The 22,808-nt window shown below is 36.1% G+C and overlaps 1 protein-coding gene across 1 annotated transcript in view; it reads right to left on the bottom strand.

Moving 5' to 3' along the window:
* The window catches only part of Gtf2h1 (general transcription factor IIH subunit 1), a 35,255-nt gene continuing 12,447 nt past the window's right edge, over positions 1 to 22,808 (bottom strand). Inside the window, exons 3-15 of the mRNA XM_046438242.2 lie at positions 22,242 to 22,434; positions 21,332 to 21,497; positions 19,888 to 19,981; positions 18,485 to 18,634; positions 18,272 to 18,351; positions 12,665 to 12,792; positions 12,466 to 12,553; positions 10,745 to 10,833; positions 10,231 to 10,348; positions 6,479 to 6,569; positions 6,084 to 6,199; positions 4,066 to 4,158; positions 1 to 1,258 (exon numbers count right to left, since the gene is read on the bottom strand). Coding sequence (XP_046294198.1) covers positions 1,172 to 1,258; positions 4,066 to 4,158; positions 6,084 to 6,199; positions 6,479 to 6,569; positions 10,231 to 10,348; positions 10,745 to 10,833; positions 12,466 to 12,553; positions 12,665 to 12,792; positions 18,272 to 18,351; positions 18,485 to 18,634; positions 19,888 to 19,981; positions 21,332 to 21,497; positions 22,242 to 22,434 — 1,493 coding nt within the window. The 3' untranslated portion in view covers positions 1 to 1,171. The remainder of the gene's footprint in view (positions 1,259 to 4,065; positions 4,159 to 6,083; positions 6,200 to 6,478; positions 6,570 to 10,230; positions 10,349 to 10,744; positions 10,834 to 12,465; positions 12,554 to 12,664; positions 12,793 to 18,271; positions 18,352 to 18,484; positions 18,635 to 19,887; positions 19,982 to 21,331; positions 21,498 to 22,241; positions 22,435 to 22,808) is intronic.

Here is a 22,808-nt window from a genome sequence, read left to right on the forward strand (position 1 = left end):
TTAAGAGTATCTGTAAAAACTTTTACTTTTGGTGTAACTTTTAATACAAGCATCTGAAGTCTTAGATAGACAGTAAAGTTGATCCTCTCAGGAACAAAATATGGCACGAGTTCCAGAAACAAGGAAAAAAAATATATTTTTGCATTTCGGCTTTTCAGTCACTATGCAATGATTATCGATTCGCCAAAGACAGTAACAGATAACAGAGAAAAGGAGATATGAGAAACATCTTTTATTTCTTCTAAAGAGGTGAAAATAAGTAAGATTTCTTATATTTCTCACTCGTAACTCTTAAAAATGCAATTTCTCTTTTCAAAGCACATGCCATCTTAAAAAAAAAAAAATCTTAGCAATATACATTTGCACTCAAAGAAAAACATGCAGCGCCATTGTCTTCTGACAAAATCTGCATTAAAACCCCGCGGGACTTTCTGCAAATATGTTCCCCCTTTATTTAGGAACTCCAAACCACAAACATTCAGTGCAATATTTATTGTTTCTTATTTCCGTAGGAAACACAGGACCAATGATGTCTTCTGACTATAACTGTTTCCTGATGGTTGAGCAACAGTCTCCCTCTGCTTTATTTTATAAAGTATTCTCTTTAACTGATGTAAGGTACAACTAGAATTCAGTAAACTTGAGAATCCAGGTGGAGGATGGAGGAGAAATACTTAAGGTCTACCCTGTGCCATAAACTTAGGGAAAAAATTTACACAGAACAAAACAAACAAAACCAAAAAAACAAAACAAAAACAAAAACCCTTAGATTTTATCAATGCACCCTTTAAAAAAGTGTTGTTTTTTTCTTTAATTTCTGAAAGCAGCTTAATGTGAATCAAAAGCAGTTCCTGAGTAACTGCAGTAAACAGTCTTTAAATACATATATATGTACACATATATATGTACATACATATACATATATATTTGCAACTTAGCTCATTTTGGTTCTGCCTTAATTTACCTCCCCAGAGTTTAGCTCAATCACAGTCCCTTCCTTCCTTTCAGTTCCCAATGTGCAAATATAATGGAATCTGCTCTGGGAGTTGGCATGGTGCAGATGTTTCTTGTTATTCCTTGTGTTCATCTGCATGTCTGACAGGCCAGGTTTCCAGAGACACTGCAGGTCACAGTTTTCTCAATCTCACAAAACCTGTGAATTCCATGGACCTCACGTCTTCTTCATCAAGCGCCGTGACTGCCACGAGTGTAGCTTGTTGTAGGCTGTCTGAAGCATCTCTTCTATGTGACTTACCAACTGAAAGACACAGCAAGACACTTAACCACAACTAGGCAAAGGCAGGGGCAGTTAATGCTCCCAACTCAAATTTGGCACAGACTTTCTAGAGTATTGTCCTAGCTGATCAGTACTTCCATAATCAACAAGGGATGTGCAAGCCCTCTGCAAAGGTATTAACAGAGAGATTTTGTTGTTTTTGTGGTTTTGGGGACTGAACCCTGGGCCTCACACATGCTAGGCAATCACTCTACCACTGAGCTACACCTGGAGCCTATCTGACACATTCCGTAGGGAAAAGTAAGGGAGATGGTATGGTACAGTGCAGAGGCCAGAATGACCTGTTTTGTCTCTGTTGTGATGTCTGCCCTGTCATTAACCAAAGAAAAGATATTGCGCAAGTTTTAACTGTGCTCTAAGTTGGTAATTTCTGGTTTTAAGACACTGGTCTGTTGACCAAGGCCAGGATGGTTGTATCAAAATTATCTTTTACAGAACATATGAAAAATGCCTTACTCTCTTTTGCAGTGTTTGGGATCAAACAGAGGACCTCATACATGCTGAACAGGAACTTTATCAGTAAGTTACATTCTCAGCCCCCAGGAATTTGAATTTTAAAAGCCCCTGCAGTTAATTCTATTGCACAATTTTGTGAAGCATTTTTTTAACTGTTTTTAAGGGTCTTTTCAGTTTCAACATTTCAGGACTGCAATGTAGAATAGTAGGTTACAGAAAACTTAAATGGTTTAAATGCTTCAAATAATGTATAACATCACATCTTAGGTTAGGACTGTAGATCTGAGTGAAAAATTTTGCTCTCATCATATGTGTAACTAGATGTTAGCCAGATCACACTGACTGAGATAGAATGAATTGGAATATTTCATTAGAAGTGTACAGGGTTATGTGGTTGGAAGTTAAATCTGTAAGTCAATTCTGGGAGGATGGGGATGGAGGCAGGGAGGTCCTAAAATACTTTTAGTGTTTCAATGATTTAGATCTGAGAGCTATAAAACTAAAACAAAAACTTAGGCTGGGGATATAGCTCAGTGGTAGAGTACTTTATACATAAGGCTCTGGTTTCAATACACAGAATACTTCCCATCAATCCCCCTCACTTGACACACCTATTATGATTATTATGATTGGTAAGGTTATGGTATCTGGCTGTCTGGAAACTATAAAAATCAGTTATTCTACTTGATAGGGAACAATACCAATTTGATAAACACCATATCCTTCTGTAAGGCTACACATGGTCTCAGAACCCCTTTCAATATAGCGCTCCAAACAATTATAATCAACTAAGAAGGCACAAGACTTCAAAACTTATTTGCAATGCTCGGCCTACTGTTGAGAGACATTCCCAACTTCTTTTATGATTATAAATATGCAATTTTTATATTTTGAGAAAATGCACTTAGAATGCTTAAGGAATAAACACTTGGAAAAAGTCTTAAATAATAAAGATTTTTCAGTTTTTAATTTAATTTTTTTATTTTTGTGGTATTGGGGACTGAAAGAGTTGTGCTCTATCACTGAGCTATCTTTTTATTTTTTGATATGGGGTCTCCTTAAGTTGCTGAGGGTGGCCTTGAACTTACAACCTTCCTGCATTAGCCTACTGAGTTGCTGGGATTACAGGGCATGTGCCATCATGCCCAGCTCATTAACCAAAGAAACAATATTGTGCAAGTTTTAACTGGGCTGCCCTATCTTGAAAACCGTTTTACAAGCTTTCAGTTGTAAGCTTTTCGGCAACAGAAAAGAACGAAGTATCTGCTTATTTACATCAAAGAAAGCACACTTACTACAAAGAGAAAGAAAATTAGGTCAAAATCAGATAGGTGCCTTACATTTGTGCTTAATACTGTCTTCAAATTTTTTTTTGGAATGGGCAGAGCTTTGTAACTTGGAATCGTTCCAAATTACTTTTCATTTTCACTACCTAAAAAAGATAGGAAACAAACTCCCCTTCTGATTCTCTAGTTTTTCATTTTATTTTTTTTTAAATAGTTTGTTTTAGTTGTAGCCGGACACAATACCTTTATTTTATTTTTATATGGTGCTGAGGATCGAACCCAGTACCCTGCACGTGCTAGGTGCGCTCTACTGCTGAGCCACAACCCCTAGTTATTGAAATACTAGGTGTTGTGTTTGTATATATTATTCTTCACAAGTCATCTCCAGAAACAATTGCATACTACACATAAACTATGTTGTGTGGTTGAAGTCTGGCCTTTTAAAAACAATGCTAAGGGCTGGGTATAGCCTTTCATCTACATAAGGCCCTGCATTCAATCCGCAGCACTGCAAAAACAAACAAACAAAAGACAATCCTAAAAATCCTGGGCACAAAGTGACATTTTCACTTATTCATTTTACCTGCTGTAAACAATCAGAACTGTTCAGTTTATTGGTACTAATTCTGCCTTTCCTTATGTTGCTAGGCTTGTGTTGCTTAGTTTTTCCAAATTAGTAATATACATTTTTTAGGAATATATACATATGTATACACATTTATACAAATGTATAAAGTAAAATATGGAGAGGTCATAATTCACCATGCATTTTTAACAATCATTTCTCCATGTTTTACTTTATACACTCAGAATATCTGAATGATGGTAATATCTCAGTACATTTCCCAATTGGTGAGTATATGTACTTTTTTATATAATCTTGTGAATGAATGACATTTTACAACTAAAAAACAGTACACTAAGCAACAGAAAAGAACAAAGTATCTGCTTATTTATATCAAAGAAAGCTCATTAGTTTACTACAAAGAGAAAGAAAATTAGGCCAAAATCAGATTGGTGCCTTACATTTGTGCTTAAATACTGTCTTCGAATTTTTTCTTGGAATGGGCAGAGCTTTGTAACTTGGAATCGTTCCAAATTACTTTTCATTTTCACTACCTAAAAAAGATAGAAAACAATGAATTACAAAGAAATCTTGAAAGAACATAAAAATATATCTATTATATCCTACTACTTACTCACAGGTCATCTTTGATATTTTGGTTCATAATTCATAGCCTTCTAAATATTTTGCTTTGTGTGTAAATGTATAAAAAAATGTACATGCTCTTACAAAATTTGACTTGGCTTAATGTGAATCTTTGAGTCAGTAAATACTCATCTAAGTCACTATTTTAAATAGATGTGTAATATTTCAATGTGAGAACATACCAGATGTTTCTCTTTTTGGTACCAGGGATTGAACCCAGGGGCACTTAACAGGTGAGCCACATCCCCACCCTATTTAATTCTAATTAATTAATTAATTTGGTATCAGGTATTGAACCCTGGGGTGATTAACATCTGAGCCACATCCCCAACCCTTTTTATATTTTGAGACAGGGTTTTGCTAAATTGCTGAGGCTGGTTTTGAACACACAATCCTCCTGTGTCAGCCTCCTGAGCCACTGGGATTACAGGCATGGGCCAGTGCCTGGTTATACCAGGTGTTTCTTTAACCAATCAATCCCCTTCTGGTAGATATTTAGGCCATTTCCAGTTTTTCTTTCTTACTAACAGAGAAACATTTCTGTGGTTAAATATTTATACACGTTATTATTTCCACAGGTTAAATTTCTAAATGTTGAGTTTCTAAGTCAAAGAACTTATGGAAGTGGAAAAAAAGGTCTCTTCTCTTAGCAAGTAGGCCAACAATGATCATTTTATTCTTCTGCAAATTACTGGGTGAAAAAAAAACTTTCATTGTTGCTTTATTTTAGTATTAGTGAGTCTGGAAATTTCCTAAGTTCACTGGCTGTCTGCATTTTTTAGTGAGTTGCCTCTGCTGCGTCTTCTTTTTTATTTTTTAAAAAAGTTTTATTTTTTCTTCTTTTTTTCTATTTTTTTAAAATAGAGGTTGAATGAGCACTTTACCATTAAACTATCATCCCTAGCCTTCTTATTTTTTACTATGAGACAGGATTTCCCTAAATTGCTCAGGCTGGCCTCAAATTTGCAGTTCTCCTGCCTCAGTCTTCTGAGTACCTAGGGTTACAGATGTGATTATACCTGGACTGCCTATTGTTCTCCACCCCCACCACTCAGTACTAGGGTCCAAGTATGCTATGCAAACATGCTATTACTGAGCTATACCTCCACCCGCTGCCTGTTCTTTTTACTGAGATCTTTATCTTTTTCTTTCATTTTCTGATTTTTGGTTTTTTTTGGTGCTGGGGACTGAACTCAGGGCCTCCAGCATGCTAGAAGTACATGCTCTACCACTGAACTGTACTCCCAACTTCTTATCCTTAACAAATGTTTAAAGAGCAACCTATATAAGGAAAGCTATTATTAATGCTATAAATATTTTCTCATTTGTCAACTGTCCTTTACTTGGCTAAAAGGGTTTTGGTGTTAAATACTTAATGCTGGTTTGGGGATGTAGCTCAGTGACAGAGCACTTGCCTAGCATGTGTGAAGCACTGGATTCAATTCCCAGTACAGAAGGGGAGAAAAAAGGCTATATTTGTTGTTAGTTCTCATTTTGGATTTTACTATCAATGAAAATGTATCAAATAAGTAATTTTACACATATTATTTGTTTTGGGCCACTGTTCTTCCATTATTTATTATGGCATGGAGTTATGTTTAAGTTTAAAATTATATGATCATAAATATAGAACTGATCTAGATCTGAGATTCCTAATCTATGAAATGGGTAAAACCAAAAATATGAAGACACAGTGAGGAATAAATCACATAACATATACAAAATAATTTTACCACTGTCTGGCAAATGGTAAATAATAAAATTTTCCAATTTCAAAATAATATCTCATGAACTCACTACATAATAACTAGCTGTATTTAAAATTGATTCCAACCTTTTCTTCTAGGAATGGTGTATTAACAGGAAAACAGGACCAAAAATGCCGCAGAAGTTCTCCAACAGCCACATACAAATGTTTCAATTCGGACTGAATATCATTTGGCACCATCTCTGCAAGAGAAGGAAGAGGTCCACAGGACAAAAGTTATTTTCACACATGTATAATCTTTGAAAAAATGATCACTCAAGGCAATAGTGGTGTGTAGTTCAGTGGCAGAGAACAAGCTTAGCATGCATGAGGCAATAGATTCACTTCCCAGTACCACATACCAATCAGCAAAGATCCCAGAAGTGCCCCAATGAAAAAACAATTAACTTTAGCACTCCCGTGGTCTTGTTCTTTAGAGCTTATTTAAGCAAAGGTATAGCAAAAAGTGGCGCAGCACATACGGTTTATGGCTTGCTGTGTCCCTCCCTGCATAAGTGCTCCTCCAGGTGACAGTGCTGTGATGGTACTACTAGCAGCACTACTTGAGAGAACCTGAAAGAAAGGAGACATAGAAACTGATTTTCTGTCTTTTTGCCGAATTAACATTTCCATTTTTACCAGAAGGTCAAGCGTTTATTTCTATAAAATTCAGCAGCTAGAGAAAATTATTTCCCTTGAGGCCAGAAATGGTTTGTGTAGCAAGAGAAAAACCTGTTTTCTAGAAATACAGTTTTCCCTTATTAGTAGTTTTATTTTCTCTGGTTTTATTTACCTGTAGTCAACTATGGGATGAAAATATTAAATGGAAAACCAGTAATAAACAATCTTAGTTTTATATTGTGCACAGTTCTGGGCAACATAATGAAATCTTGCTCTGTACAGCCTAAAACATGAATCATCCAGTGCATCCTTGCTGTATATACTATCTGCCTGTTATTAATTAGTAGCCATCTAGGTTACCAGACCTACTGTTGCGGAACTTTTGGACTTGTCTAACCCCTATTTTACTTAATAATGGCCCCACATGCAAAAATAGTAATGTTTGCAATTCAGACATGACAAACAAGAAGTCAGAAGGTGCTTCCTTTAAATGATGAGGTGAAAGTTCTGGATTTATGGAAAAAAAAATATATACTGAGATTACTAAGATCTATGATAAAAACAAATCTATGAATTATGAAGGAAAAAAAATTCATGCTAGTTTTGCTTCTATACCTCAAGCTGCAAAACTTATGACCACAGTGTTTGGTAAATGCTTAGTTAAGATAGAAAAGGCATTAAAGGCACTATGCACAACTTCTGGAATCCACTGGGGGACTTGGAAGGTATCTCTTGTGGCTAAGGAGGAACTACTGTAATTGGCAAGTCCATAGGAACTAGAAACTCACTAACTTTTGCCTAGTTAAGTCCTTTCTTTTTTTTTTTTTTTTTAAAGAAAGAGTGGGGGGGGGGGGGGGGGGGAGAGAGAGAGAGAGAGAGAGAGAGAGAGAGAGAGAGAGAGAGTTTTTTAATATTTATTTTTTAGTTCTTGGCTGACAACATCTTTGTTTGTATGTGGTGCTGAGGATCGAACCCAGGCCGCACGCATGCCAGGCGAGCGCGCTACCGCTTGAGCCACATCCCCAGCCCCTAGTTAAGTCCTTTCAGAAGCACTACTTCAATTCAACTCTTTACCATTGTAGGTAAAATTGAGTTTATGGAAAGCAAACAGGTCAAATAAAACATTCAATGGAGTACGGGAATGCAGCTTGATGGTAGAGAGCATACCTGCCATGCATGAGGCTCTCCATCATTAGAACAAAACAAAAAACCCCTCACAACCGGGGCCTGCCCCCAAAATATGTTAACATGTATCCTTGATAAGTGCTGGAGGTGGAGATGGGGAAGAAAGATAATAGAAAATTTATCATTTGTTTTAAATTTTCTTTCTTTTTTACATTGGTGAGGATAGAACTTAGGGCTTCGCAAATGCTTGGCATGTGTTCTACCCCTGAGCTACATCCCTAACCCCTTTTTATTTTGAAGAAAGTGAATAAACAAAGCCAAGGGGGAGAAAATATATTCCCCATGGTGTCAGTATTAACATTTAGGGACATAATTAATCCATTATTCAATGAGTGCCTAACAAGTGCCAGGGCCTGTGGCTCTAGGAAGGAACAAATCATTTGTGGAACAACTCAAATCAGGGCTTCTGTGTCTAAAATTTTGCAATGGAGTTTTTACATGCAGAAATCCATATGTATGGATTAGATTAAAAAATACAAGATGTATTAATTACAAAAGGAAAAAAAATTGGTGGAGAAACCAGCAGATACTACCTTAAATGATCAGAGTTAATATTATAAGTTAGAATATGTGGGGCTGAGGCTGTTGCTCAGTGGTAGAACATTTGCCTAGCACAAGTGAGGCACTGGGTTTGATCCTCAGCAGCATAAATAAATAAATAAATGTTTATCACAAATATATATATACATATAAAATAAAAGTTAGAACATGTGAATTCTGATATGATGCACTGAGGACACAACATAATTTCTGTAGTATTAGCGTCAAAAAATGTGTATCATGAAGAAACATTAGAGAAACTTAAGTTGAGGATATCCTACAAAATACTGGCCTATACTCCTTAAATGTCAAGGTCATGAAAGACAAGGAAGACTGAAAAATTGTTCCAACTTAAAGTTGAGATTAAAGAGACAAGAGAACCAAATATACCTCATGAACCAGGTTTGGCTGCTAGATCAAGTAAAATTTTTATTATAAATAACTCTAGTGATATAATTGGTGTGATTTTATTATTATTATTATTTTTTTGGTGGACACAACATCTTTATTTTTTTATTTTTTATGTGGTGCTGAGGATCGAACCCAGTGCCCCACGCATGCCAGGCGAGCGCGTTATTGCTTGAGCCATATCTCCAGCCCATTTTTATTAAGACCTGTTAGGACAGATAATAATAGTTTATCAATGTTTATCTATTTATTTAGCAATGCTGGGGACTGAACCCAGGACCTTGTGCATGGTAGTAGGCAAGTGCTCTACCACTGAGTTATATCCTCAGCCAACAATGTTAACTATTAATTCTATAACTGTACTGTGTTATTTAAAACAATGGCTTGGCTTTTTGGAAACATACATTGAAAGACCTAGAAGTAAAGGGAGATTACACTGTTAATTTACTTTAAAAAATGGTGGGGGGTGTCTAAAAACACTTTTTGCAACTTTCTGTAAATCTGAGATTATTTCAAAACAAAAAGTTAAAAAGGTTCCAATGTGGGATAAAATCCACAATAGGTCTATACTAGATGCCTTAGTGCCTTCAAAAACAGAAAAGTCAATTCCTCTCTGTACATGTCGAAGACTGCTTTACAGAAGCAATAAAATCTGAGCTGATTCTTAAATAAACACTATTAGTTTCTATGGGGCAGAACCAAGTCTTTGGGCATTCTAAGATGATATAAAGCATAAGGAAAAGCACAGGAAGCATGATAATGATGTGATCAAAAGAGTCTGGATATTTTAGAGTGATATAGAACTCAAGTTGTGTGTAGAGGGAGTGGAGACTGGCTGAAGATGGAATTGGAGAAGTGGGTTAGGGCCAAAGTACAAAGGATCTTTTAAAAGAATTATTAACATATTAATGGTACAAATTAATGGGATTCACTGTGATATTTTATTCATCCACCCTTTTACCCTCACTCCTTTCCCACCCACTAGTGCCTAGTAATTACTCTTCTAATTTTTAATGAAAAGAATTTATAGTAATGTTGAGGAAAATACATAGTTTGCCTAAACCAAATTGACAGAATCAAGAAATACTGAAAGAACTGATAGAACTTGCCAGTTAACTGTAAGTGTGAAGGGTGAGAAAAATGAAGACATAATGATCTCTATTTTACATATTCTGAGTTTGAGGTCATGTAGACTATCCAGAGAATGAAGGTAAAAAATAATTTGGCAATTTCCCTAATAAAACCGACCGAGTGTGTGGAAATAAAAACTTAGCAATCACAAAATTCATTGTTTTTCATTACCTTCAGATGCTTCCTAAATATGCCAAATACCTTTTCTCTACCTCCTTTTTTTTAAAAGAAATTATTTTTCAGGAATAGGTCTCTAAAGCCAATTAAAATATCAGTTATATACTTCAAGCTGGCTGTGCTCATAAATCGAGGAAGTAAGTATGGGAACTACACAATATAAGTCACCTACCTGAGTTAACTTGGGTGTGTAAGCTTCCATTTCTTGTCTAATACTTTGAAAAGAATTAATAATGTCCTGACTCGTTGCATACTGTAGTGACTGAATTGGAGTTGGACCATGATAATACCTGAAGATAGCACAGAAGAAGAAACCAGTCATACATAGTAAAAGTACTCTATTTCTGTCTTTCAACCCCCACCCCCCAGCCCCGCCCCGCCTTTTTGGGTAGCAGGGATTGAACTCAAGGGCACTCGCCACTGAGCCACATCCTTAGCCCTATTTTGTATTTTAGTTAGAGACAGGGTTTCACTTTGGTTCCTCTTGCCTGAGCCTCCCAAATAGCTGGGATTACAGGTGTATGCCACTGTACCAGGCAACAGAGTAAATTTAAAGATAAAAAGATACTATAATGGTAATAAACTGACTTAAAAAAATCAATGCTATACTTGCAAAATATATTTTGCAGTGAATTATGCTATGTAACTATTCTACTTCAAGTTTATTAACCAGTGATCAAACTTACCTATCTGACTTCTTGAGGTTTAGTGCAATCGTTTTTATGGAATTATTTTTTCCCAAGTCTTCATACTCAATGGATTCTTGTAACTTCGCCTATAATTATTAACAAAGTCTTTTTTATTTTGTTAGTAAGTTTCTTTTCTTTTTTTTTTTTTTTGAGGGCGGTGTGGGGGGATTACTGGGAATTGCACTCAGGGGCACTCAACCACTGAGCCACATCCCCAGCCCTATTTTGTATTTTATTTAGAGACAGGGTCTCCATGAGTTGCTTAGTGACTTGCTTTTGCTCAGGCTGGCTTTGAATTTCCGATCTTCTTGTCTCAGCCTCCTGAGCTACTAGGATTACAGGCTTGCGCCACTGTGTCCAGCAGTAACTTTCTCTTACACAAGTAATGAACATGACTGAAAAGATAAAACCGTGTGGAAGGTAAAAAAATGAAATCATCCGATATGAACTTTACTTCCTAGTGATTACTGTCTTATAAATGGTTGAACCAATTTCTGATCAATCAATTACAAAAAGTACCTATTTTCCTACACTCTGATGATACTAAGTATTCACTAAGTATTAAAAATTTTTAATTTTTGCCAATCTGGCATATGAAGGTGTGTCTTTTATCATGTTTCCCCCAAATGAATTATCTAGTCATACTTTGCAAGCTGAAAATAGCAAGCACTCTGCCACTGAGCCCCAGCCCAAACCCCAATTATTATTCTTTAAAATTTTATTCTTTAGTGCTAGGGATTGAACCCAATAACTCATGCATGCTGTGCAAGCACTCTACCACTGACCTATTAATACTTTTAAAGTCAATAATGGTTGTATCAATCTCCACTGTATTGGATGTATTACAAATGTTAGGATGTTGTTACTGTCTCACCGTAACGAATATATCTAAATCTTTGCACACATCATTTCCTTAAAAAAAAAGTCCAGAGTGAAATTGAGAGCATAAAGTTTAAAAAAATTTACATACTGCCTGATTGCTCTCTCTCTTTTTGGTACCAGGGATTGAACCCAGGGGCACTTAACCACTAAGCCACATCCCCAGCACTTGTTTAAATATTTACTTTGAAAAAATAAAACATGCTTGGGGCCTTGCAAAATTTCTGAGGCTGGCTTTAAACATGTAATCCTTTTGCCTGTCTCCTAAGTTTCTGGGACTATAGACATGTGCCACTCTGCCTGGCACCCGATTGCTCTCTTAAGAAAGCCTTATATAATTTATTTTTATAATTGGGGCTTAAAAAACACAGAGAGAGTAGCTTAATGAAGTTGCAGAAAAGAAATAAGTAGCCAACTCTTTCCATAGTCCCAAATGACTTCTTGAATATTTAATGAGAAGACACTTCCAGCTCTAAAATGCTAGGTTTAACAGGAAGGCCAATTCACTTTTTAAAATCCTATGTGTGAACTTTTTAAAATTTCAATTGCCTTTGTTGAATACTCTTTCCAGGTAAATAAAATAAAATGTACACATTAAATAGTGTATTTGTATTTATGGAAAGGGAATAAAACCTCAATAAAAATAGTAATAGATTTGACTCAAGGAAAAGTTGGCTAAAGAGCCAAAGCTGAGGAGCTTTAAAATGTTCCACACTCAAAGGCAAACAATGTCTTGATCAGAGAAAGTCATATGTAATAAGCAATATGAAGTACTCCTCCCAGATACTTTATATCTGGAGAAACCCAATTCCTAAGTGGCCCCAATTTTTTGTCCGTACCCTTTTGACTGCTGGCTGAAAGCTGTCTGCATCTCCAGAATTTCGATCCATGCTGCTCGGCTCACCATTTTGTTCATTTTGTGCTTCTCTTAAAACAAAGGGGAAAAACATTAATGTAAAAAAATATAAGTAGAAATATCTACCACAAACTGGATATCCTGAGAAGCCCAGTAAGTGCACCTTTGCAGGTATACTTAACTGTTTCCTGAGACCTGCTGCCAGAACCATGGCACTGTGATGGTTAAACCTCTTGATGATGGCAGCATTACTATTCTCCTTGATGGATTTAGAATTGGAAGTAGATGGCACAGAGGAAATGCCATAGCCCTATGAAAAACAATTTAGTATATTAAAAATCAAAATAAGATTCTGATCTCATCTAATAGGAAAAAGATAAGCTTAGTAGAAAAATGTGCTGGATTATAGAACAATGCATTCTCATGAATTTTAAATAGCCACAGGTAAACATTAAAAAATAAGTGACATTACACACATAAAAAATATCATTAACTCCTTTTAGCTTTTTACAAAAGCCCCTCTTAATCTTCAACTCTGCATTTTTTTCTGAAGATGCTGGGGATGGAACCCAGGCCCTCAATCCAGTTAGGAAAATGCTCTACCACTGAGCTATATATCAAGAGCCTTTGTATTTTTTTAAAAAAGCAATTCTTGCTGGGCATGGTGGCATATGCCTGTAATCCCAGTAACTCATGAAGCAGAGACAGGAGAACTGCAAGTTTGAGGTCAGCCTCATCAACTTAATAAGACCGTAAGCAACCTAGTGAGACCGTTTCAAAATACAAAATTAAAAGAGTCGGGGATGTGGCTCAGTGGCAAAGCACCCTTGGGTTCAATCCCTGGTACCCTGTCCAAAAACACAAAAGATAATTTTTTTTTTCTTTTTTGGGGGGATACTGGGAACTGAACTCAGGGGCACTTGACCACTAAGCATCATCCCCAGCCCTATTTTGTATGTTATTTAGAGACAGGGTCTCAATGAGCTGCTTAATGCCTCGCTTTTGCTAAGGCTGGCTTTGAACTTGCAATCCTCCTGCCTCAGTCTCCTGAGCTGCTGGGATTACAGGCATGTACCAGCGTGTATGGCTCGAGAATTTTTGATATAGTTAAATAGTAAATGAAGTAACACAACAGAATGAGAGAAAAACACAGACTATGAAGTCAGACAGAAATTTAAATTCTGGCTTTATGGGCTGGGGTTGTGGCTCAGTGGTAGAGCGCGCGCCTAGCACATGAAAGGCCCTAGGTTCGATCCTCAGCACCACATATGAATAAATAAAATAAAGCTATTGTGTCCAACTAAGATATTTGTATATATAAATAAAATTCTGGCTTTATTAATTTTCCCAGACATTATTCTAGGTAATCAACTTTTCTAAGCTCTATAAAATGTGATATTGAAAAATTACATAATATTTTCAAAAAATGATTGAATACATGTCATATGCTAGGTCTTGAAGATAATTAGACATCTGTTCTAAGGTCACTTGTTTAGTTAGACTTTCCCTAACTAAAGTAGCTCTCCACAAACCAGTCATTCCATCATATTGTCCTGTTTTCTCCCTTTCTTCCTTCCCTTCCCTTCTTTCTTAGTACTGCGGACTGAAACCAGGGGTGCTTTCCCACTGATCTTTGTTCCTAGCAAAGGGGTCCCACCAAGCTGCTTAGGGCCTAAAATTCATGATTCTTCTTCTGAGTCGTTGGGATTACAGGCACTGTGCCTGTTTTCTTCATAACATTTGTAATATTTTTAAAAAAAAATCTTATTTTCCATCATACCTGCCAGTCACTTTTGGTAGACTGTATGTTCCATGAGGCTGACTTTATTTTTGTTTACTGGACTATCTCCAGCACATGGCATATATGAAGAATTTAGTAATTATTTGATAAACTAGTAAGACCATGTGCCACAGGAACTTAAATACTAGTTAGCAGGAAGTTGGGCTATAAGCAAGTATATGTGAGTAAGAGTTACCTATGAGAGAGGAAGTGGTTAATCTTATGGAGAAGAGCTTTGAAAAAAGCTTCAAGAAGCACCATAGGATAAACAGGTGCTTGCTATAGACATGGGTGGTGGCAACATTTTGCAGAAACGAAGCCGCCTAAACAAAAATATAAGAGAAAAGTAATACATATTGTGTCATGAGTTTATATGTAATTCAGTATAACTATAATGAAAGGTGAGTCAAGAATTGCTGAGACATAAGGCTAAAGAAATGCATGCCCAGTGAGTTGAGGATATAGCTCAGTTGGTAGAGTGCTTGCCTCTCATGCACAAGACCCTGAGTTCAATCCCCAGCACTACAAAAAAGTCTGTTTAGGGACTTGTAGTGTAGCTCAGTGGCAGAACACATGCCTAGTATGCACAAAGCTCTGGGTTCCATACAAGGACTGCAAAAAAACAAACAAACAAACAAACAAACAAACAAAAAACAAGAAATGCATGCCCAGTATGCACAAGGCCCTAAATTCAGTCAACACCCAACAATTAACAGGAAAAAGAAAAAAGTTCCAGAGAGATAATAGAAGGCTTCCTATGTGATTTTTGCATCGATTCAATAATTACTATGTTCTTCATATATGCCATTTGTGTCAGCTTCATGGAACATACTCTACTGAGAAAACGACTAGTAGTTATCAAGCAAAACAAGATGCTTTTTGGAAGTTACAAATTAACAGGAATAAAACAGAGAAGGTAACATGATAGAATGAATTGGGTAGAGTTACTTTAGATAGGGCGACATTAGAACAGATGGGTAAAAAATAGGGGAAGAGAAGGAAAAAAACCAGTAAGTGTAAAGGGTCCAGAGATGGAGAAAACTTGGTGTGGAACCAAAATGAGGTCATTATATATGGGGCTTGAGTGAGTGGCAGAGGCCAAAGCTGAGGTAGTAGCAGATAGGGGCCAAATGAAGCAGAGCCTTATGGGAGGGCTCTGTGTGGGGTGTGTGTGTGTGTGTGTGTGTGTGTGTGTGTGTGTAGGGATTAACTGGGAATTGAACCCAGAGGAACTCTACCACTGAATTTTACCCCTAGCACTTTATATTTCTTATTCTGGGTCTTGCTAAGTTACTAAGACTTGAGATCGTACTTCTTCAGCTTCTCAAGTTGCTGGGATTACAGGTGGGTGTCACTATGCCTGACTAGGAGTTCTGATTTTTATTCTAAGTTCAATAAGAAGGCATCGAAGAGCTTCACACCAAGATCTGATTTATACCTCTTCCTGCTAGAGGAGAATGGACTATATGGGCCAAAAGTACAAACAGGAAGATCCAATAGAAAACTAAACAAGCAATCAAACCACAGGACCTGCTGATGAACTGAATAGTTTGATGTGAACCAAGGGGAGGAATCAAAGACACTCCCAGGTTTTGTTTGTTTTGTTTCTTGGCCTGAGCAAATGTTAATAATGGTTTTTACTGGGATACGGAAAAGCCAGAAGAAATAAAGTTTATCAGGATGGGAATCACAAGTTCCATTTTGGACATGGTAAGATAAGATATATGTAAAATATATAAGTGGAGGTATCAGGCAGGTAATTTTATATAAGATTTTGGTGCTTTTCAGTTAGATCAGGGATATTTGGGATTTGTCATTATGTAATTAGTATTTAAAGCAATGAAACAGAATTTGTTCAGAAAGAGGCTTGATAATATCCTGTGACAGTTAAAACAATTGTAAGTTGATAGAGGGGTTGGGGTTGTGGCTCAGCAGTAGAGTACTCGCCTAGCACGTGTGAGGCCCTGGGTTCGATCCTCAGCACCACTTAAAAATAAATAAAATAAAGGTATTTAAAGGAAAAATAGAATCAATGATTGTTTCTATTAAAGAGATTGGTTAGGGGCTGGGGATATAGCTCAGCGGCAGAGTGCTTGCCTGGCATGAGTTCCTGAGTTCAAATCCCCAGTACCACCAAAAAATAAAATAAAATAAAATAATTGGTTATGCAGACGTTGAAATAGCCATACCAATACAACAGAATACTCTGAAGGCATTTAAAAATGTAGATAATAATAAAAATAACACCTATTTCTTACTGAGCACTTACCACATACCAGTTCTATTAACTTTTACTGGGAGTGGGTAGATTCTGGAGATTGAACCCAAGGTTAAGCATGTACTCTACCACTGAGCCACACTCTTAGCTCCCTCTTTTAACTTTTAAAATGATCCTATAAGGCCAGTACAATTAGTTTCATTTTATTGAAAAAAGTAAAAAACCAAAAATAGTTGAATTCAGAAATGTTAAAAAATATCAGCATTAAGTTAAGTAGTTTGGTTTTAAAGCCTATGTTTTTTTTAACAACTACGGTATTGACATGGATAATTAGAGAGGTAAAAAAGTTATAAAGTGCATGTACAAAATGCAATTATTTTTATTAACAACCTGCATCTTTAAAGCTCACTAAGCATTTTCTCAGGATGAATCAAAGCGGTATATGTTTGTAATATGCTGAAATTCACCAATGAAATAACTGAGTTTGGAGAACTACCAAGAAAAATGACTGAATATTAAGGAAATGACTCACGTGAGCACCAAAGATTATTTTCTGTTAATGTGAAATCAGATTGCAGCACAAAATTTTAACACTGTTTTTCCTTAACTGGGTACATGTACTAAAATAAAGGGAAAAGTTAGAAAGGAGAAAATAAAGGGATGTATGTTTATGTAGTCAGCAGAAAATAAGGCAGACGAATGATAAGAAAATGAAAAACAGAATTACGGGAATAACTGAAGAAGGCAAGTTCTTGGACCAGAGATGGAGACAGATGGAATTAACACTAGATCAGAAAGGAATAGTTTCTTTCTCTGTGAATGGACAAATCTGTACACTTGGACTCATGATACTGAGGTAGGTAGCTTACACTTAATGGTCTAATTGTTGGAATAGATTAGGGTGGGGGGTAAGGGACATCAGAATACTCAAGGCTAGGCAGATAGCAGGCAATCAATCAACAAATGTTTGTTATAATATCTTCCAGTCTACTAACATTTATCCCCATTTCTTTAGATTAAATGTTAACTAGGGGCTGGGATGTAGCTCAGTGATAGAGTGCTTGCCTATAGGGCTTGAGGCTCTGGGTTGGATCCTTAGCATCACAAAAACAAGTAAACACGGGAAGAAAAAAAAAAGTTAGCCACTAAGGTAGAATGCTGAACTTATCATATTAAGCCCTGATAATTACCTGGATAATTGCTCATGGGAAAGCTAAAAAATTGTTTCTAAAAAGTTTTAGCAACTCATACAGGGATTTCAGTTCTTCAAGGTAATTTTAATGGCAAACAATACTACTGAAAAGCCCCCCACCCCCCTTTTTAAAGGTGCCGAGGATCAAAAACCCAGGGTCTCAAGAGTGCTAAAAAATACTTTTCAAAAACCATTTCAGATAACAGTATTTTCCTTCTTTTACAATACCATAAGTGGAATATCTATGGGAGGGAACATGGGAGGAATGGAGAAACTTTAGATAGGGCAAAGGGGAGGGAAGGGAAGGGAGGGGGTAAGGGGGTAGAAAAGATGGTGGAATGAGCTAGATATTTACCCTAAGTACATGTATGAAGACATGAATGGTGTGAAAATACTTTGTGTACAGTTAACTTAAAAAACTGTGCTCTATATGTGTACTATGAAATGAAGTGCATTCTGTCATCATGTATAACAAATTAGAATAAATAAATAATTTAATTAAAAAATAAGTGGAATATCTACACTTACGCAATTTAAAAACTATGAAAATGTTAAGGTTAGGAAAATACTGCTTTCTAACTCCTTTTATTGTTTCTTACCTCATCTAATGGTTTATCTTCCAAAGCTGTTAAATCGAGTAGTGGGTTTTTCACTCCTAATGAAACCATTGTTTTTAAACCTAGAAAACAAATGAAATACAAAGTTCAAAGTTTACCCTTCAGATATTAAAAAAACAAAAAAAACACCATTCATAGTTCTAATAACTAGAGTGGAAAGCTAAATACTAGAATGTATCAGGGATAAACAGTTACCTTTTTCATCTATTTTGGCACATTCTGCAAAGAGATCCTTTGACCCTGTATTCAGCCGGTCCCTATGGAAATAATGAGACTGAAAAAAACGTGTCCAGAATTCCTTTTCTGTCATGTTATGGGGAACATTTTCTGCATATTTCATTTTTACTGTTGGGGGAAAAACCACAAGAAATAGTTACTAAATTTTCATTTCTTAAAACCTCTCAGATTAGATAATAGAAATACAACTAAAAGCAAGAACTATAAAGTCCTTACTGCTATATATCATAATCTAATGATATATATGAAATATGATTTGAAGTTAGGCGAGGCACTATAAATCTTAACAAATTATTTAAAAAATTGCATTATGCACCAAGAAAATAAAGTCCTTAAGTTTTAGCAGAAAAACCAAGAACCTTGGAGTTTGACCTAAGTCTGATTGTTTGTTTATTTATAAATAAGTGCTTTCAATCCAAGGTACTCTTGTTAAGTGATGAGAAAATACAAATTTCATTAACCATGGGACTATCAGCTCAGTTCACTAGAATTTTATAGTCTAGAGAATATAGTGTTTCAGAACAGTTTCTTCAGCCAGAATCTGAGTTCAAAATTCTAAGCCTGCCCCTTATAGTTGTGACTTTGTACATATTACTTTTGCTCTCTCTGTTCCTTGTTTTTCTCATCTGTAAAATGAAGGTTATAACAGTATTCACTTCACATGGTATTTGTGATCAAACAAATATAGAAAAAAGTCCTAGTGTTTGGCAAATATTTAAAGTCTATGTGAATATGTTATCAGAAACAAAGATATAATTACCTAACATCATGATAATTCTTTGAGGGCAGACAAAATACTAGGAAAGGAGAGAATAGATCAGCCTGAATAAGACAGGATTTTATAGAAGTGACAAGGAGGCAATCCATACGTGAGCTGAATCCTGAGGGAGAAGCATTTCTTAAAGACTAAAGGGGCAGGGGTGGGGAAGCGAGAACAGTAAATGGCTTAAAGAAACACTGTTTAATTAGGAGCATGACTAAAACTGTGGCTCTCATTCTTTGGGTGCAATCATAAATCATTAGGATGCTTTCTGCATAGCAAATGATTTGTGAATTAGAAAGGTCACTCTGGAGGAATTCATTTATAGATGCCTCCGCAGCAAGTTATTTCATTTAAGTATTTTGAGGGTTAAAGTTTAAGAACCACTGATGGAAACAATGGCAATTATCATTACCAATGAATTAATAAATGCACATTAATGACTGAGCCCTTAGAATCTACCACATGTTGAGCAATGGATAAAATATTTTATGTATTTTATTGCACTTGGTCAGGAATAAAGGAAGCTTTTTGTTTTTTCATTGATATAGATTTCATCCAAACAAATATTTTAACCATCTGAAGAACTAATTCTTCTTACCTGCTGGATAGGTCCTAAATATGGATTCAATGATATCAGAAGTTAAATTATATCTTAAACCATTACAACCATCTGTCTGGGGCCGGACATCAGCCTAAAACAAAGACCACATATATACACATAGGAATTTACATACATATTAGTTAGAACATCAGAGAATATGACTAAGTACTGAACAGACACTACAGAAAGGCGGGAAACAGGCTTTCTAAATGACCTATAGACAAAGTAAGTCCTTTACTTCCACTTTTAGCATAGGGACAGGGCTCAAAAAAGCCAGACTTGTTTCTCATACTCCTAGTAACTTACAAAATCTGCATCCTTGAGAGCCTGTTATGGTCAAAAATTGCATTTGGTCAGGAATAAAGGAAGCTTGTTTGAGTGTCAAAAGGTAGAGAGCTAGTGGAGCTTTAACATAAAACTTGTACAGATGCCCAAACCACTATAAACTCTGGTTATGAATTAAACATAAATTAACTAACTGGTTTCTTTAGGAAAGGCTTTATAAATTCAAGCTACTACTGAGCAACCAGAAAGATACCAAACATACAACTGGCATTCAACTTTTTTTTAATGTTTTTTATTCTTTAGTTTTCGGCCGACACAACATCTTTATTTTTTGTATGTGGTGCTGAGGATCGAACCCAGCGCCGCACGCTTGGCAGGCGAGAGCGCTACCGCTTGAGCCACATCCCCAGCCCTGGCATTCAACTTTTTGAATGTATAAATATGGTTCTAGTTCCTCTAGAGTTCAGAATCTTATTCCCTAATTCCACAGGTAAGGAATTCCCAATTTTCTACTAGATTTATTTTATAAATCTTTTTCTTTTTAATATATTTTTACTTGTCAATGGACTTTATTTATATGTGGTACTGAGAATCGAACCCAGTGCCTCACACATGCTAGGCAAGCACTCTACCACTGAGCCACAACCCCAGTCCTTATAAACCTTTTTCTATAATGATATCATTATACATTTAACTTTGTATTATAAGTTAAAATACAGCAATCACTTAAAAAAGGTACCAGAAAGCCCTAAATTTAAAAATATTAGTCCAATTTCTCTCTCTTCTTCTTCTTCTTTTGGTGGTGCAGAGAATTGACCCCAGGGCCTCACACATGCTAGGGAAGTACTCTACTATTAGGTTATATACTGGGTCCAGTATTAGTACAATTTCTAACAATCACTTTCAAAGTTCACTTGACTTCCACTAGGCTAGGATCAAGTCCCAAAACCAAGGAAATGTAACTGAAAAGAAATATAGAGGGAAACATAGGGGCTGTGGTTAAGGCTCAGTGGTGGAGTGCTTGCCTAGCACATATGAGGTACAATACTTAGCACCACATAAAAATAAATAAATGAAATAAAGTTATGAAAAAAAGAAAACACACACATTGGAATTTTCACTTCTTTTCTTTCAGAAATTTAGAAGGTTTACATACCAGAAATGCTGCAGAAATACCAACATCTTGCTTGTGATTTGATGTGGAAAAACTATCTGTTGCATTCACATTTAAACGATTGGCCCAGAATTCTTCAGCACTGATAACTTGACTTACAACAAGGTCTTTGTAAAGCTGAAACAAAACAGGATCTTCTTGCAGCATTCTGGTGATGGAATATATTAAACATAATTAACTTCTAGAATAAAACACCATTTAAATAACATTTTTAAAAGACTTTGTGGCACAAAAGATTGAAATAACTTTTATTTTGTGATGACTGAGCAGCAGAGATCATTTAGTTCATTTTTTAAGCAATTAAGAGCAAAACAATTTTTGGAGAAATAAAGGAAGATAAATCTGAAGAAACAAAGACTAAACTCTTTAAGGGATTTGGCCTTATTAATCTTTATAACCTTGTTAATACAATAATATAATCACTATGTATGTATTTGTTTACTGAATTCTCTTTCATACAGAAAGGTGAATGGGAAATAGCAGAGGTATGCTTGAGATTTTTTAGCAACTTATCCTTCATTGTGACAAGTACTGGGAGCTGGGAAACTGAGCACCTGACAGATAATGGTGATGAAATTCTCATTATTACACATTTCTAATGGTTCAGTCCATTCTCTGAAAGAACTGGGAAAAGAAATTAAGGAACCCTAGTACCTTCTAATCTCAGTTCTGCTCTTAATCAGACATTAGGCTTGATGTAGTTAATTTAACTTCTGGGTTTGCATATTCTCATTTCCCCAAAGTTACAGAGTAAGTAAAATGCTAAAACTGAGAACTAAAAATAGAGGTAAAGATAACAGCACAAGCGGGGAGAAATAACAAAGCTATTACAATACTAGAAGACTAGAATATACATACTATCTCTTTAAAAGCTAAATCTTTGATCCTTCACCTGTTTTTCTCTTCCAGTTCTTTATTTGCTTTCCTCTTGAATTTGGGCAGTAGTTGCTGAAGAAGGTCCTTCACTGCATCTCGCTCTTTCACTGCTGTGCTTTCATTGGAAAAATGGAAGTTAGTTGTGTCCCCTGCATGTAGGACCAGCTGAAGCTGAATTTTAGCTTTTCCTTCTGGACTGATTTTCTGGCCTAAAAAGAAGCATGAAGCTAATTAGATGAACTACTCACCCATATTGGGTAAACTGCTATATACTAAGTTACTTTTCCTGCCAAGAAGACTGAGGATCCCTTTAGGATTTAGCTGCTCTGTTCCCATCTGAAGGCTTCTGCAGAAATGCACTATTCTTCTCATGTAACCGCAGTATGAATCAATATTTCACTACTAACACTACTTCCCTCTTTGGTATTCTTTTGGTGTCAGACTTCTCATCCACTTCACCTCCACTTCCAGATACCAATGCTTCCATTTAACTAGGGCAAACGTAAATCTTTAAGCTTTCTAACCATGGCTGGAGTTATAGCTCAGTGGTGAGAACATGTGCGAGGCCCTAGGGAGAAGCAAC

The sequence above is a fragment of the Marmota monax genome, unplaced genomic scaffold (genome assembly GCF_021218885.2).
Source record: "Marmota monax isolate L192 unplaced genomic scaffold, Marmota_monax_Labrador192_F-V1.1 WCK01_AAM20220418_F8-fsc00061, whole genome shotgun sequence".
Classification (NCBI taxonomy): Eukaryota; Metazoa; Chordata; class Mammalia; order Rodentia; family Sciuridae; genus Marmota; species Marmota monax.